The sequence below is a fragment of the Aythya ferina genome (genome assembly GCF_964211825.1).
Source record: "Aythya ferina genome assembly, chromosome: 3".
Taxonomy (NCBI): domain Eukaryota; kingdom Metazoa; phylum Chordata; class Aves; order Anseriformes; family Anatidae; genus Aythya; species Aythya ferina.
The window spans coordinates 31,534,708-31,552,395 of NC_140298.1; the positions used below are offsets into that span (position 1 = coordinate 31,534,708).

The window sequence follows — 17,688 nt, forward strand, 5'->3', positions numbered from 1 at the left end:
GCTCTTCTGTGTGTCTGTATATACATATTATTTCACGTTTTCAACAGAAGAAACTGCTCTTTGTGACAAAAGGTATGTCACATCACTCATGGGAGAAGTGGATGGTCTCAAACATCAGAAAATAGCAGAAAAGAGAGGTTTGAGGACTGTTTTTCTTTCTCTTGCAAAATATCCTGGGTAGAAAAATGTCAATGAAAGTGGTCTTATTCCACCTTGACAACTTCCCTTTTTTTCTGATGGCCAGGTTTTGTGACAGTATTGCTAATGTAGGCACTGATAAAGCCAGTTCCAGGTATTGTTTGAATGTCACTGTCTTCCCTTCTCTCCCTGTAAATATGCACTTTGATTTCAACCCCTTCAGGGGTTTGATCACATACTGTAGAGTTGGTTCAGTGGGGCAGACTGATAGACAAACAGCAGCTGAAATATCTACTATGGATTTCAAAAATTTTGAAGTGACTTGTAAATAAAATGGCAGATCCTTGTATCCTTGTTTTTGCTCTGTTTGGTGCCTCAGATAAGTCTGGATTTCAAATAATGTTTTAAATCTGCCTTCAGCCTGAGAGCAGCATCACTTCTCATCTTGAAATGAGGAGGAAGAGAATGTGCAGTGATGTCACATAGCAAACTCAACTATTGTATGATTAAATGTTAACAGATTGTGTGACAATAAAATTGTCTTGTCTATTTACTCCTCTCAAACCTAATGTAATGAAAATTTTCTCTGGGATGGGACATGCAGACCATGATTTTGTTTTTCCTCCTTGATTTACAATTTTATAATTTCAGTTATTAGCTGAAAAGTATTTATAGCAAAGTGAAAAGTATAAAAAAAAATAAATGTTCAAAATGTTGATCAAGTTTATAGCAAGCAAATTAATAATCCCCTGCACTTAAATTCAGCATAGAAAGTTTCATGCTCAGAGATAGTATATATGGCAACAAGATGTTCTAATAGAAATCTGCATTTAATCTGATACTTCACATCAGCAAAATCTGTTTTATTAAAAAAAAAAAGAATCATCCAGACTCTCTTCAATCCCTTTCTCTTTATTTTCTTCTTCACTCTTTCTACAATATAGCTTTATTGTTGTAAAAACACACAGACAGAAACAGCACACATTTTTCCCACCATTGTCTGTTCATTTGTGCACTAGATCTTTTTTTTCTGCACTTTCTACTGAGAGCAGCAGTGAAAGCCTAAATCGGATCATGTGGCCATACATGCTTTTTCAAGCCTAACTACTGCTTGCTTATTCAAATAGCCAGCAGCCTGGCAGCAGCAGAGCTGGCTTTATTTGTTGAGTCTTGTCTAGCGAAGTGAAAAGGTTTGATAGTTTTTTTTCTGACTGCATTTTTGCACATGTGGGGGTAGGGAATTAAATTATTTCTTTTGTCCTGTACTTGCAGCTCATTGAGAAGCAGGCATGCATATAAAATTACTGTATCTCAGGGCTTACCTTTAGGGGCAGAAGGCAAAAACAGATTTGTAAGCTTGCCTGGAAGCTCTCAGGATGCTGAAAGCAGAAACAAAAGTGAGAGGTAACAGCAAAATAAACTCCAACAAATACAAGACTAACAAAAATCTTTAAAATTAATAGCAACAGTTTATTTTTGTCCATGCTAAGAAATACTATATTGCTGCTTGTAGCAAAATTTCAAAATTGGTGTACTGGTAACCAAGACATAAGAGCATCAAAACACAAAACAGAACTTCAAAAAATTACCAAAAAAAAAAAAAACTCAAATAGTAAGGCTACTGTTTGCTTCACTTTTCCAGCTTACATCCACAAATTTTGCTTTGGATAGCATTAGTGCTCCAATGATTGGTAGTGTTTTTAACTACCATTGATTATAAGCAGTGCTGTGGCATTTTTGTCATTTAAGTATAGGGTTTGGGCCGTCTGGCCATTAACCAGTGTAGCTTCAGGGAATCTGTTCTGGTCTTTTGCTTGTTTAGGATATTTTAGTTAAAGAAAACAGTGAGGTAGGAAAGAAGATTTTCAAAATAGGCACCAGATGCTAAGAATTAGTTTATTTGCAAAGGTAGTTTATATATTCTGCTCTAAACAGACTGGATTAATTAATGGAATTTCTGCAGTATATCATGCTATTGCTGTATATTGGTATGTTCTTCATTCCTAAACTAATGTTTTTTTGAAGTTGTGAATATTAGATATTAGGCATGAATGTGCTTTAGATTATTGAATGAGCTTTAAAACAGAGTCCACTGAGATTAAAAGAAGTTTAGTTTGGGAATTCACTTATTCTAAAATAAAATGCTCATTATGGTTTCTCTTCCATGCAGTACATGCAAAGAGCCATACAATGGAAAAAATAAAAATTAAAAAAAAAAAAATCTGAAAAAAATAATTTAAATTAGAAGTGAATAGAGTCAAAAAGCACATAGAAGCCCTTATGCAAATTCCCAGCCTGTATTTAAACAGAGCTGTTGGTGTTTATACACGTGATATGTGTCGTGTATGTTTATTCTCCTGCAAAAATTGCCCAAGGATCAGAATTTGAATGGTATTTCAAAACTTTCAGAAAAGTGAGGAACCTGAACTATGATCTCTGAGAGAGAAGACTGAAGTCTTCCAACTTCCCCCTAGTGCCTATCATGCAGTTTTTTCTTCCAAACTCTGTACTTAGCTGACCTAATTTTAAAAGGATTAAAAATGTTCAGCCACTGCATAAACTGTTGTGAAGGGAAGAGAAGGGATGGGGGAAAGCTATGAAAGCAGAAAATTGTATAAGACAATGAAAAGAGAAAGGCACATTCTTGTAATGGGGTAATTTTCACTTCACTGGAAAGCACGGGTGCAAAAGCTGCCTGCTGGATGCTGAACCAATAAGCAGGGAATTTTGTATTTTGGTTGTGTAGCAACTCTAGCAACTTCATAAACGTTGAGTATTGTTTCACTCTCAATCTGAGAGTAAGGACTATCAGCCTCTAAGGATAGCAAAATTTGCCTTTCAATGTATTTGATTTGGGGATGGCAGGTGGTAAGATATGGCAATCTTCAGTCCATGAAAATCTATATAAAACAGTATTTTATTGTCCTGATAATTTGTATACTACTTCTCCATATTTTCACAATTGATCACTTTATCTATTTGAATTTATTTAAAACTTAATTGCTTTAAAGACTTTTTCTCTTGAGATGGAAGAACAAGAAAAACCCAAACAATTGAAACAGTGAATTGAAAGCTCACATTTGTTTATTTAAAAGTTGTGTATTTTGTGTTTCCTAATGCTTAGTACAATATTAATAATGTTCATAACTAAATTCTTTGCTTCTTTAACACATGAGTTTTATAAAAAGCAAAAGATAGACAAAATCAGTCTCATACAGCAAGAAGAAATTTCAGAAACCAGATTTTTCATTCTTTCTGTATCCTGTTTTCTAATGGTAGTATTGAGCTTGCTTGCTATTTTCATATATTTGGGTTTTGTTTTATTATAGTAACATTGTATAATAAAATGCACAAATATTTCTGGCTACTGTATGTACCAAAAACAATTTCATACGCCAAAATGTTTAAATGGTGTACAAAATAAAGCATTAGACTGTACATAAATATCTAATAATTGACAATAGTATCCCCAATTTAAAAAAAATGCAATTTGGTACTGCAAATTATGCTGTGTAAGAAGTGATGTTTTCAATGAATGGTCATGGTATATGGCTTCAAGATACCTTTCATACACTGTGTATCTTTCATTCCCATTTGGTATTCAGTCTCTTGTGCTTTAAATTTAAGTAAAAGTGATCTTATTCACATAAGGAAAGCTATGAGCTATTGAGTCAAATGCTTTGATTTGCATCTTGGTAGTATCAATCAACTGAGCACTGTGGAAAGCTCCAGTTACTTAGTTCCTAAGAATTTACATGGAGTTTTGGTGAAATACTTCTGGCAAAATAATGGGCAGAATAGGTATTTTGCATTCAGTTTTAAACTGCACATGCAAGAATGCTGATTTCATAGTGAACAGAAACATTGTGTTGGTTGTCTCCTATTTTCTATTTTATGCAGATTTATAGTTTGTAATGCATATATCACTTCAAAACAAAGCCTGTTTCTTGAATTTTTTAAGTGCCAAGAATACTCATGATTCAGAAGCAAAATTGGTTAAAAGTGATTGTCTTTCTGTTGCACCATGTCTGCTTTTTATGAACTAAAAAAAATGCTGAAGTGATCTCAAATTTGTTTTATTTTTCTTACATTTAGAACCAACGTACATCACAATAGGTCCACCCACCTGTGAGATTTTGGTGAACTGCACTTTGACTGAAAAAGACTGTATCTATAATTTCAAACTGGATCAAAATGGTTGCCGCATTTGTCAGTGCAAAACTAGTGAGTATGCAAAAATAAAATGACTTATACATTTTATATCCAGCTGTATGTGAAAATGTTAATATTCTGGTGTTTTCTTCATTCATAATTTTAGAGTGTTGTAATAGTAGTATACATGTGCTTTCTAGTTGTTCATCTTGCGAAGACAGGTTGCTGATTTCTGACACTACTTGTTTGCTTGCTAGGAATGTGTTTGGAGGAAAAATGCAAATGTCTGAAATCAGGCAAAAATAACAGCTAAACTAAAAAAAAAAAAAGTAATAATTTGGGACTTAACATTCATGATAGTGTCCCTTTGTGAAGTCTTATTAGACTTCTATGTTCCATTTTCCTCTGTGTTTGTAAAGAGTTCAAGAGCATCTAGGTATCATAGAACCATAGAATTATTAAGGTTGGAAAAGCCCTCCAAGATCATCTGGTCCAACCATCCCCCTACCACCAAATATAAACCAATAAACCATGTCCCTAAGTACCACATCCTACCTTTTCCTGAACACCCCAGGAACAGTTACACCACCACCTCCCTTGACAACCTGTCCCAATGCCTGACTACTCTTTCTGAGAAGAAATGTCTCCTAATTTCCAACCTGAACCTCCCCAAGCGCAACTTGAAACCATTCCTTCTTGTCCTGTCGCTAGTTACCTGTGAGAAGAGGATGAGCCCCAGTTCCCCACAACTTCCTTTCAGGTAGTTGTAGAGAGCAATAAGGTCTCTCCTGTGCTTCCTTCTCTTCAGACAAAAAAAAAAAAAACAAAACAGTTCCCCCATAGGACTTGCATTCCAGGCCCTTCACCAGCTTTATACCCCTTTTCTGGACTCCATGCTCCAGGGCCTTGATACCCTTCTTGTACTGAAGGGCCCAAAACTGAACGCAGTACTCGAGATGTGGCCTCACCAGGGCTGAGTACAGAGGGACGATCACCTCCCTGCTCCTGCTGGCTGCACTATTCCTGATACAAGCCAGGATGCCGTTGGCTTTCTTGGCCACCTGCGCCCACTGCTGGCTCATGTTCAGGCAAGCATTGACCAATACCCCAAGATCCTTTCCCTCTGCACAGATTTCCAGCCACTCTGTCCCAAGCCTGTGCACTTCAAAAACTCCTTATTGCCAAACAGCCTTTTTTTAACTTATTGTTTTAACTTATATTAAGCTTATTGGTTTTGAGGATCAAAAGTATTTGAAAATGATACTTTTAGGGGGTGTTTGTATATATACAAACATATACATATATAATTTTATTTCTGGAACTTATTTAAGTATGCTTGAATTAAGATTTATGCAAATTTTAATTCAACATCTATTTTTTCCCCAATGAAAATCATTGGAGATTGTGAGAACTTTGCATGTATCAATGATGCATCTTCATAGTAAAGTAGCAAAAAACTATTTTCTCAATGTGTTTCTTTAGGAATTCAATGTTTATACAGGAACTATAACGCAAGGTCAGGTTTGTTCTTGAAATTGCCAAACAGAGAACTGGAGGACATCTCAGCTGGAGGACATATTGCTGTGCTCACCAGCCCAGCCTAGGTGTTGGTTCAAACTTCCTGTGTAATTTTATTGTAGCTCTGCAGCTTCCTTGTAACCTCTGAGGATTCCACAGTTCAAGTGTTACACCATTTCACTTCTTCTTATTTCAGTCCATTTGTTCTCAGTCACTTTCTAAACCTGTGTGACCATTCTAGGAATCCACAGAAGAAACAATCAAAGTAACACTATTAGTTGATCTGAGCGAGTGAGTTTTAAGATTGGCTTGGTGTTTTGCTTAAGGAGCAATAAAAGGTTTTGTCCTGGCACTTTTAACTTGTTTCTGGGAAGATGTGCGTTTTTTTTCCATTTCAATAAGGTAAAGGACAGGACATCTCAATAACAAATAAACAGATGGTAAGCAATAAAGTAATCAAAGATATTATTTCCATATTACCATAATGATGAGTTGTATTTGTGGTAAGGGTGACTTTTCATAGTTTTCCAGAGGAACTACTTCCTACCTTTTGAAATATGGATAGGAGTTTCCCCTGTTTATAAAACACGCAGTGCTGTTTATGCCATTAGTTTCAGATTTATTAGTTATGTCTTATTTTATTAAGTAAATTAACAAAAATTATTGAGAATAATGATTTTGATAAATGTGTTTTTAGCTTTTGATCTAAAGAAGTGAATGTGTTTTAAACAAATCAGAACAGAAAAAGAAAAAAAAAAAAGCTGAATGTACATCCTATAATTAAGAAAAAGGATATGCAAATCCCTCATCAGTAGATGTGGAAAGGAAGGCTGATAAAGAGATTGGTGAATAAATTGCCTGTTTTTAAGAGACATCAGTCCAGCCCAGCTGAGATTTGGATTTTTACAGAACAACTTTTTCTTCACTTCATTTCTCCTTGGTTTTCATTGCTAACAAGCTATGGTCTTAAAAATGAATAAAACAGCTTTTAGATCAGGTGGATTTGTGATACTTGAAGCCTTTGGAAAATAGCTGTCACACATCCTTTTTACTCTGATTTCTCCACTATGCCATTTAGCCAGCTTCTTGCCAGTGTGTTGCATCTTGACTAAATGGAATAGCAGTTATGCTACACCTTGCACATCCTCCCTAGAGAAGGGTAAAAAAATTTGTCTAAGGATCATTGGGATCAATGATCAGTCTCAGGCACAGGAACTAAAAATGTTCATACAACACAAAAATGGTGCCTTGAAACGAAATCGTAAGTTGATCCATCAAAAATACCAGAGGTTAAGAGAAAAGAAAATATCTTCTGCAAGATAAGATAAGGCACATACTTTATTGCATCCAGACTATCACATAAATGCCTTTACTTACAAAATCAGAATTTAGTCAGAATTTAGAAAGTTCTACTTTTACCATGGTAATTTGAATTTCCTTTATTTTTTCATTGCTGATATATTAACCGGGGTCACAGGGAACATTTGCTAACAGGAGTTTGACACAAAAAAAGAATATGGACATACTCAGTAAATGTCAACATGTACACCTATGCATGCAGTCCTACCTTCCAGTTTGTTGCACAGGAGGACCGTCGCTCCAAAGGATTGTTTCTTTTGTCCTAGATTACCAGATCACACGTGTACGCTTACCACATCCCAGGACACCTCTATTCTTGCTTGAAGTGTTTCTGATTAAATACTGCCTAAGAACCTATTCAAGGGAATTTTTCTTGTGCTGGATTTGCTTGCAATTATTTTCATTTTGCAATAGCAAACTGTCAGGAGCAAACCTAATAGTATCATTTGTCTGTCATCCTTTTTCTCGGTTAAAAAACTTGAATTATAGATTGCTTAAAATTCTCCCAAGTTATTCAGAGAAGGGAAACCTTTATTTTCTAAAGAAATGAAGAAAAATAACAGCTTGGAAATCTTCATCACTTGGGGGATATCAGTCAAAATGACAGGAATAGAATTTTTCTGTCAAGTAATGTTTCTCGCTTGCAAGGCTCTGGACAAATGTGAGTGAGGAGTGAGAGGAAAACAGTATTAGGTCAAATATGCTGAAAACGTACTGCGGTAGTTCTCTGTACTTTCAAGTCCAAACTAGTTTAGTTGCATCTTGGCTCTCTAAAAATGTAAGAATTATGTGGAAGTTCATGTAGATGCATGTGGACTTACTTTTAAATTGGGAACATCAGTATCTTAACACTGCACCCACATCTTCCTTGCTGGTCTGAGCTGTTCAAATGAGTCAGATTTAAAGTGTCTGAGTAAAGAAGGTACCTCTCATTACCGTTTGAAGTCACCTTCTCCTAGTTCCACTAATCTCCTTCCAATTAAGTTTCTGTTCTTGCCAATTTCTCTTTAGTTATTTCCTCTGCAATATACATGCTTCAAGCTATTTCAGTCAAAATAAAACCAAAATGACAAAGAAAAAAGGAAGAACATGCAGCAAATCTATAAATTGTTCCTCACTGTTACCTTCATTTATGTTCCTAGAGCCAGAAATCAGTACAGCAGATTTATTTGAAATAATTATGTAAGTATGATATCACAAAACTTTTTTGGTGCTTTATTGCAATTTAGATTCAAGTTTATCTAGCTTGACTCAAGTGAACTAGAAACGTTACCATTCTTCTTTCTTCCTTCTCTCATACCGTAATTATAGAATGAGAGAAGGAAGAAAGAAGAAAATGGTAACATTTCTAGAACACAATGATTTTAATACAAGTTTACTTTGTAATTTACCCTTCTTTCTTGTTTTTGCAGTGAATGCAAAAACATGCTGTGAAAGCATGCAATGAAAACATTCAAGGTAAAATACAAAAAGCAGAGGCAGACCACGGTTGTTAGAGAAGGGAGGGGGAACAAAAACGACCACTGAGCCAAGAGTGAGCACAGATTAATAAGGAAAAAAAAACTTGTAGTGAGTAGAGATGAAACCAAAAATGATTGAGGAAAAGGAATGATAACACTAAGTGGGAATGTACAGAAGCACTACATGATATAAAAGGGGAAAAAAATAATCCTGTTAATAGGAAACACTGCTGCAGAACACCATCACTGAAACCAAAAGAGTATTCCAGCATTAGGGAAAAAAATGATATGAGAATAAGAAATAAGTAGAAAAAAAGTAAGTAAGCAAGAAAAAATAATCATAGTGCATCATAGGTGCAGCAGTTGCCATTGTGTTTGGAGTGTCTAGGCCTGTGCTTTCATAGAGAGGACTGGAGTGGATTGCAATGTCTTTGGAAGGAGGCTAGGAGAATAATTTAGGAGAATAAAACAAAGCCAGTAATCAGATGTTTTCAAGGCATGACTCCTGTTGCTCCAAGGAGTACTAACCAGCACATTGAATAATATGTGCTAATTGCAGTAATTTAAGATTTAAAACCTGGAAGTTGTTGTTGAGCATTTGTCACTGAGTTGTTGTCATTTGTCACTGAGAGCCTGCAGTGAGGGCTGGTAGTTTATCTTCTCTTGTCTATTCCCTATAATGTATTCATGGAAAGTAAAAAAGCCCTCTAAAGTCTTTCCTGTGATTTCTGTGATAGACTACAATCTTTTACCCCCAAATGAGTCAAATGTGAAGTACTATTCAGGGTATAAATGAAAACATGCTTGGCTTTAGTATGTTTAAACCCTTCAGGTCTTACTAAAATTAGAGTATTTTTGTAAATTTTAAAATTAGTTGGCTTCATACAGAAGGGCTTACCTTTGCAGTTACAGGATGCAGTAGTCATGTAATTTCATTAATTGCAAATTGCTTTTGGACAAATGCAATTAGAAGGCTGTAGAGATAAGTTGTTTTCCATGCACATTATAGTGTATCATCATCATCCACATTGTGTTGTGGTCTGTTTTGTCTGTCAACACAATCGGTGAAATCAGTATTCAAAAATTAGAATTCTTTTTAAGTTATATGGTTGCACAGTTCTATAGACATAAAACAAGCCATCCCATCCAAATACATTCCGTATAAATACAGAAATATCTTTGAAGAATTTCTGATACCTTAAATGTGTAGAACATATCCTATCATGGAGTGAAAAAGTTGTTACTAGCAGGCATCTGCAGCATGAACATCAGTATTTTGTTGGGTCATAACATTTCCTTTCATAGCTGATGGAGAGGAGTGGAATTTTAGTGCAGAATTTGGGTTTAACAGCGAATTGGGAATTGGTGTGAGACTTTTAGAAGCAATTGTGGAAAACTGGAGCACACAATTAGAAGGTTTGAGAAAAGTTAGGTGGGTGCACCTACCTGTCTCTAAACAGCAGTGTTAAAGCTTTTAAAAAATGTATGGTGTGCTGATGAGGGAAAAAAATAGGAAATTTTTGCAGGGGCTACAATGGGAGAATATATCTCAATTTGTCTCTTCTGTGTTCACCATTCAGTAGTTACAGAATTTTGGATAATTTTTCTTAACCCACTCTTCCTAGCCAAAATTTGAATATTTGCTTCCTTTAATCTGTTTATGTAAAAAAATAAAAATAAAAATAAAAATAAAAATAAAAACAACAACAAAACACCTTATTCACCTTATTCAGAGACGCATTCTGAGCACTTTGAAGCTCTCTCAGTGTTAATTTTGTCCATTTAAATAATGGATATATAATTTATATTTATTTGGATATTGACATAAGGTGAGACAAGTAGTCACACATCAGTCACACAAATGAAAGCTTCAGACAATGTAAAGTTCTTGAAAATAGAAAAGTAAAATATAAATGAAGTAACATTCTTCTATTTTAGTAAGAATGTTCTCCCATTGTCACATTTAACAACAAATTCTGGGGGGGGGGGGTGGGGTGGGGGGGGAAGTCCATTAGACTTCCTTAGTGCAAGGAGAGAGTATGTTGGATTTTTGAATAATAGAGTTGACCTGGCAGAAAAAGGTTGTTCGATTACCCTCCTGTAATGACATGAAAGCGAATATCTATTAGACATCAGTTAGTGAAATACAGCCAAAGAAAATCAGGGACAGAGCATGTTTCTTAAAAAAAAAAATAATAATAATAATTACCACTTAAATCAGAAAAAAGGCACATAGTCCTTTAGTTAGTATTGAAATAGTTAGTATTGAAATCCTAACTGTGAGTGCACATGTGAAAGATAGTGGAAGTACTCCCTGAAGAAGGTGCAATTATGATGAACAACTTATGCCAAATAAATATTACTGTCTTCTCGCTAGTATAAAAGACTTTGCTGGGGATCTCTAGAGATTACAACAATGTATTGGTTTTAGTAATGTGTACAATATATTTAATGCAATAAAAGCAGATAAGAAATTCTCTTGACTTGTGGAAGGAAAAAAAACATGCTGCTCAAAGGGTTGTGGAAGCTTAATCATTTTCCAGTAATTCCACCTTTGAGATGTCACTGCTACAAATCCATTTTCATGAATTCATGTGTTGTGTGTGAATCCTAGACTTGTTTAGAGTAGGTATCCAAGTGGGTAATTTGCCTCAGTGGACTCATGAGGTATTTTTTTTCTAGCATCACAGTGCCCAGTCCCTTCATTTTTATCCAGCTATTGTGAATCATGATTTAATTCTAAAGAAAGGAGGGAGGGTTAGTGTGGATCTGTGGAGGCAATATATTCAGAGAATTCCAGTTACTGATAAGTAACCTAGTTTTCTCCTTCATAAATTTGCCTCCCCAGATCCCCACCCCTGAAGATTAACCAGCAGTAGCAATCCACACCAAGAGGACGGCTGAGGAGTGCTTAATTATAAAGGTACTGTGAAACAGTTCTCCTGGTATGATCTAGCCTCAGCGTCAAGAAAATAATGATGGTAAAGGTATGTAGATAGCTTTCTGTAGCCATGCTACAAAAAAAAAAAAAAAAAAAGGACACTGACCTAAGGCAAGTTGAAATACTGACATAATTTCTGTCAAATATCTATTAATATTTCCCAGCAGTTATTTTCTCTTCTCTGTGAACTAGGGGGTTAAAAACTAAAAGTATTTCAAAAGGCTATGCATCTCTGGAATGCATTTTCAAAAGTTTTAGACTAAGGTGACTTTCAGTCTTCAGAGTAAGATTTTCAGTGTCCATATGTGAAATAATAAATTGGAGAAAAATTAATATCTTAGTTTTAGAGCTTAGATTTTTTTATGTGCCACTTATATGTTAGAAGAAAGAAACTGAGAAGTCTGTTTTGAGATAAGAATTAGCTGGAATTACAGTCAAGCTGTTAGACGTTCAAATGAAAGACCATTTTTAGACCCAAACATGTAATTCATGAAATTAAATTTGGTCTACATAACAGTTTGATTTTTGAGAAGTTTTTTATAATATTCCAAATATTCTTAGGCTCATGCAAAGTGGGGATGTGAGTACTATGAACTCAGGAATACATCATGCATCAGATGGTTTGAAATTAGGCCAAAGAATTGTGATTCATTTTGAGATATGCTGCTTCTGAGGTCTCATATCCGAGAAGGAGAGATTGCGGTGTATCTGAAATATCTGGGTTCTGAGTGAATCTTCACAAATACAAAGATTGATAGCATTACATATCCTGGTACAGAATTTTTGTTATCTTGTTTGCAGAGTGTTAGCTGTATGTGACAACGGTATATCAACCTCTCTTACGCTTTGATTTTCATACCTACCTGTCTTTCCTTTGGCAGCATGTGACTAGGTCTTACAGTGTTGGACAAACATTTTAGACGAGTTGTTTTTAGTATTGAGAATAAGATACTTAGAAGAAAAGACCATTTCTTTTGCATGCAGTACACTGTGAAGAGTCTCATCACCTGTTTCTAAGACAAGATTTTCTTCTTCTGACAGTCTTGTCCCATCCCACAGATCCCAATCAGATTCTCCTTAAACAGCATCATGCTCTTCTGAAACTCTAATATTTGTTTTATTACTGTCTGTGTGTATGAAACCATGTTTGGTAGTGGGTGAAGAAAAGGGGAAGAAACTAATACATTAAAAGGAGTTTATTGGCAGTAGTGACTGGACCTAGAAACTGGTGCTAGTATTTCTGTTTCTTCATTAATAATCCTCAGATCTTTCTGGAAGATTGGTTCATCTTCAGCTATTCTTTCCCTTCCTATTTTTTTCTAGCAGCATCTTAAATTGATCCAAATGAATCTAGTAATTTGAAATTCCCATATCCATGTCAGCATATAATACATTTAACTATCTACAAATATTACATTATTTACAAATGAGAGTTTTTGTTAGAATTGCAGTGTTTGAAAGGGTCAAAGTCTATAAGCAATACCTTTTGACAATATACTGTGAGGTCTAGTTAAAACTGACTAGAAACATAGAACATAGGCAATTGACTTTGCTGCTGTTTTTGCAATCATTGCATGGACTTTTATTGGCTGGATTCACTACTATAAGCATTCAGTGCATGTGTGTCCTCAAGTGCATGTTCATTCCTAGCAGCAGGTTATTTTGATATTGTTTGATGAGGATACCTTTTCTATTGTGCTAGCCTTTGCTGTAAGTGATTCAGTTGACATTTTCTCAGAATTTTTGAATTTTTTTTTCATATTTTTTTTTATATTTCAGCTAAAGCCAGTCCTCACATTATATGTGTGTGTGTATATTTATGTTAAAAGTACCATTATGTTATAGTTATATATAGTTATATATTAGTTACATTACAGTCATATTTAGTCTGAGATGTTCAGGAATACATTCATCTCTCTCTAAGGTCACATCATGTCAGCATCCTTCTGAGATCAACCAATCTCCAGTGTCTGAACTCTCAGCTTACAGCACAAATTCTTGTTTAGTGCTTTAGTTCTTGTTCAGTGGGGAGAGTAACTGTATACGTTTTCAGTATTACCTTTCATCCTGCTATTATTATTTTATCACCCTTAGCCCCCCTATTGCGTTGTGTAGGATTGTTTTCTGTAGAGATATTACCCCACTGGCATTTCACATTTCCTAAGAAAAATCAATGACTGTGTTTCTACTTCTAAAGCAGAGCTCTACTCTGCAGTCACATATTTCTCTAAGCAGCATAATGAGAGGTGCCTTCTCTTTAATCAGTTTCCTACTCATCATTTCATTTCTGTTCTAGTCTTCCACCCCCAGTCTAACCATTAGTTTAGTTTCCTAGGTGATGTTTTCATAACTAATCATTCAGAGAAAGAAGGATGGCTTATTCTGTAATCAAGAAGCTTGTCTATGCTGGTGGAGTTACAGTAACATGTAAGCACATAATGCAGCTTTCCGGAACTCTGCAAGGCAGTCTTCCTTCTGCATTAGCTTCTTTGAAGTGTTTCCTCTCCTTCAGACTGCTTGCTTCGGATATGCTCTTGAAGCAGTTATTAGCCCATTTAGGGCTAGATCTTTTTTCTGCAAATATGTTCCATAATTTGGGATTCAGATTCCAGATGAAATTTATTTAAGCAAAGTTGGAAAAAGCTTCCCTAACAAATAACCTCCTAATATATTTCAATAATAAGTGTCCTTAGATGATTGCAATTGACATTCATGAAACAGTTCTTTTTATTCTTTAGTATTTCTTGTTTGAAATGCAAAATCTTGGTAGGAAATCTGTTTTTACTTGTCTTCTTAATGAACGTGTGATTATTTTATTAACAATGAATTTAAATATATAGCTAAGGCTATAGAGATATTGTCAGGGTGACAGTTACATGCACTGAATTTTATTTACATTTGGATTTTTATGCCTGGCATCTTTTTTTCCTCTTTTTTTTTTTTTTTTCTTTCTTTCCTTTACAGCTAAACTTTACTTCTGTAAAATTGACAGGTTTGCTCTGTTTTCTGGAAAAATAACATGTTTAAAGCTGTGGACTAGGGTTTTCAGGAGACCTATGCATCAGACATAGTGTGTATGTGTACCAGATGGTACTTCAGTTTGAGACTGCATGTAATTTTCATGTTTTTAAAAATGTGTCAGTAAAAGAAATGTAAATGGTTAGATGTGAAGTCAGAAAGCAGACCAGAATCTACTTTATGATTTTCACAACATTTATGATTTTCACAACATTCATAATTTTGCTATCTTTACTTCATACTCAAACCTGGGAACCACACTTTGATAGTGAACCGCACTTAACACAAATCTGGACACAAAATAAAGGAATATTAAAAAAAAAAATGTTCTTGTTGTTTCTACTTCTTTGAATTTATTTTTCTATTTCTAGCTCTTCCTTTTTTTTTTTTTTTTTCTTTTTGAGAAGCCTACCCATTTCTCCAATCCCTTTGCATTTGTACCTTATTGTTCCTTGACCTATATTCCATGAGCCTGATGATATACACAGCCACCTAAACACTTCATCTGTGGCAAAGTACACTTAAGAAAATGAATCAATGCAACCTGTGCAGTTCCAGAATTATTCACTGGTCAGTTCTGAGCATTAGTAGATGATGTGATAATTTATACCAGATCAGATGTTATAACCGAGTTTATTTTTTTATTTTTTGATATATTCCATGCCTTCTTTACCAAATGAACATTAACCTGGTAGAACAAATTATGAAACACTTGGCTACATTTGGTTAAGTCTGACAACTAAGTGTGTTGAGTGATTTTTCCAGAACTTTTTCTTTCACAAAGAACAAAAAGAAACTAACAATTCTCAGTAAGACTAAACTAAACACCAGTGAAAGTGAACATAATGACCATTATGTATCTCTGTAATGGATAAAATGAAAATCCAGCATCTCCCTCCCTGCCATACAAGCTAACAAAACATGGTGGTGGATTTCAGGAAGCAGGTCTTTCAGACTAACATCTCTAAGCTTAGATCACCTCTTTTATAACTGGTATTGAAGTTATATTTTCAAAAAAAATAAAAAAAGTATTAGTCACAAAACAGGTGACAGCAAACATTCTAAGTACGGAATAATGGTTAAGATATTCCAGGCTTTCAATTCTAGTTAAAATAAGGAGAGTAGAAATAAAAGATGTTCTATATTGAAAAGAAACCTATTAAATTCATATAATGTGTCAAAAGTATATGTTATTTTAAATGCTTTATTAAAAGCTTATGGTCACAGGTATTGGTTGGATGTGCATAAATTCACAAAATCAAATTAGAATAAGGCATCAGATTATACTTTCCAAGTTCTTGACTGGGACTGAAGACATCTCAATATATCTGCTCACATGCTTTGGGTTGGTACTGTAGAACTCAGTCAAATATTTTAGGTCAGTCAGAAGGTAATGATTAGCAGTAATAAAAAGTTATGAGAAAAGAGGAACAGAAGGTTTAGCCTGCCAAAGATGCATTTGTCTGGTATAAACGGCATTCATTTTGTGATCATCTCTGTGTTCTCCACAGGAGAGGAGCTGTGTACTGGCCTCATATCAGGCTGCTCCCTGGACTGTTCCTTTGGGTTCCAGACTGATGCCCACAACTGTGAGATCTGTCAGTGCCGCCCACGGCCTAAGAAATGCAAACCCATTGTATGTGACAAGTACTGTCCCTTTGGATACTTGTACGTATTCTTATTTTGAATGCATATTTAATAATCTCCATGCATATTGAAAGTATGCAAAATCTAGGAATATGGAGTTGTGTTTACTTCATCCAAAATTGAGGAAAATGTGTGAAAGTAGAAATGTCAGTACTTGATGTGAAATGTTAGCACTGAATTTATGGAAATAGATTTTGATCAACAAATTAATAGCAACTAGATTACAAACAGGATCAGATTATGGAAGCAAAACAGTGCTTAAATTTGTTTGAAGAATGTTTGTTGAACAAGATGAAAAAGCTACTTAAAAGAGACGTCTCCTGCATGCAGCTTTTTGAAATTCTGTTGGTATGTTTTGTTGTGACAGCCTTTCATTTTATATCACATTGATTTTCTTCACTTGATTTTACAATGTTTCAAGGTGTTTTTTTAATGTTAACGGTGGACTAGTTTTATTGTTGTTTCTTTTCTGATAGTTACTTCACAGGATTTGTGAAGAACAGTAGTGTATCTCTTATCTAAGTTTTTGTAAATGAACTCAAAACCCATATGGCTGCTAGAGTTCTTTATCCAGAAAAGGGAGTGTTTCCTGTATTTCTTTACTTCTGGAACAGGTGACAAAAATGGGGCAAATTTTTTGTCACAGAAATATATTTGAAATCAGCTTGGTGGCTTCTATATATATTTTACCAAAATACTTTATTTTTGACGGATCAGTTCCATGTTACTGCATGCTTTTTCATAAGTTTAATTTCTAACTCATAATAGCTGAGCTTCAAAGTATATTCATATATAATTTGTTGTCTTAAGCTTTGTATTGAAGTTTCCTAACATAGTAACTCAAAGTGTTATTCACATACTACTATGTGAATTTATGCATTTTTATGAATTTATAATTCACTTCAGAGTTATGTTTGACATTCATTCATAAAAGCTATAGATTTTTTATTTGTAATGGTAATCTATAATGTGCTGTGTCCTCCTCTTAGTACACAGCTTTAATGAAGTTCAGAGGAAACTACATTAGAAAGGATGCTCAAATGTATCCTTGAGGCATCCCTAGCATAATTTGAAAATATCTTCAGAATAGCAGTGTAGTAAAACAAAGAAAATAAATACCATTTAGCAGAATCCTATATCTGTTACCTGAGATACAGAATCAGGCTTGCCCCTGCTTCAGTAATAGAACTTTTTTTTTTTTGCAAACCGTCTTAAGAGTGATGAGGCTAATATTGATAGTCTGATTGATTTGATAATGCCTTTATTTTGAAAAGAATGGATATCTTAACATTTATTTCTCTTTTATATTTGTATTTTAAAACTTTTTACTCACTGCAATTGAATAACATTCAGCTTGGAACAGGAAAAGCTTTTTTTTTAATTTTAGTAGTGCAAGTGTATGAATAAATTATTATTTTCAAGGCCATTTACTTTAGTCTATTCAAAAAATATAAT

At 34.6% G+C, this 17,688-nt stretch overlaps 1 protein-coding gene across 2 annotated transcripts in view; it reads left to right on the forward strand.

The window, feature by feature from the left end:
* Positions 1–17,688, forward strand: part of CRIM1 (cysteine rich transmembrane BMP regulator 1) — a 182,003-nt gene that overhangs the window by 140,920 nt on the left and 23,395 nt on the right. For both annotated transcript variants that reach the window (XM_084513536.1, XM_084513537.1), the window contains 2 exons: positions 4,234–4,362; positions 16,098–16,254. In XM_084513536.1, coding sequence (XP_084369662.1) covers positions 4,234–4,362; positions 16,098–16,254 — 286 coding nt within the window. The remainder of the gene's footprint in view (positions 1–4,233; positions 4,363–16,097; positions 16,255–17,688) is intronic.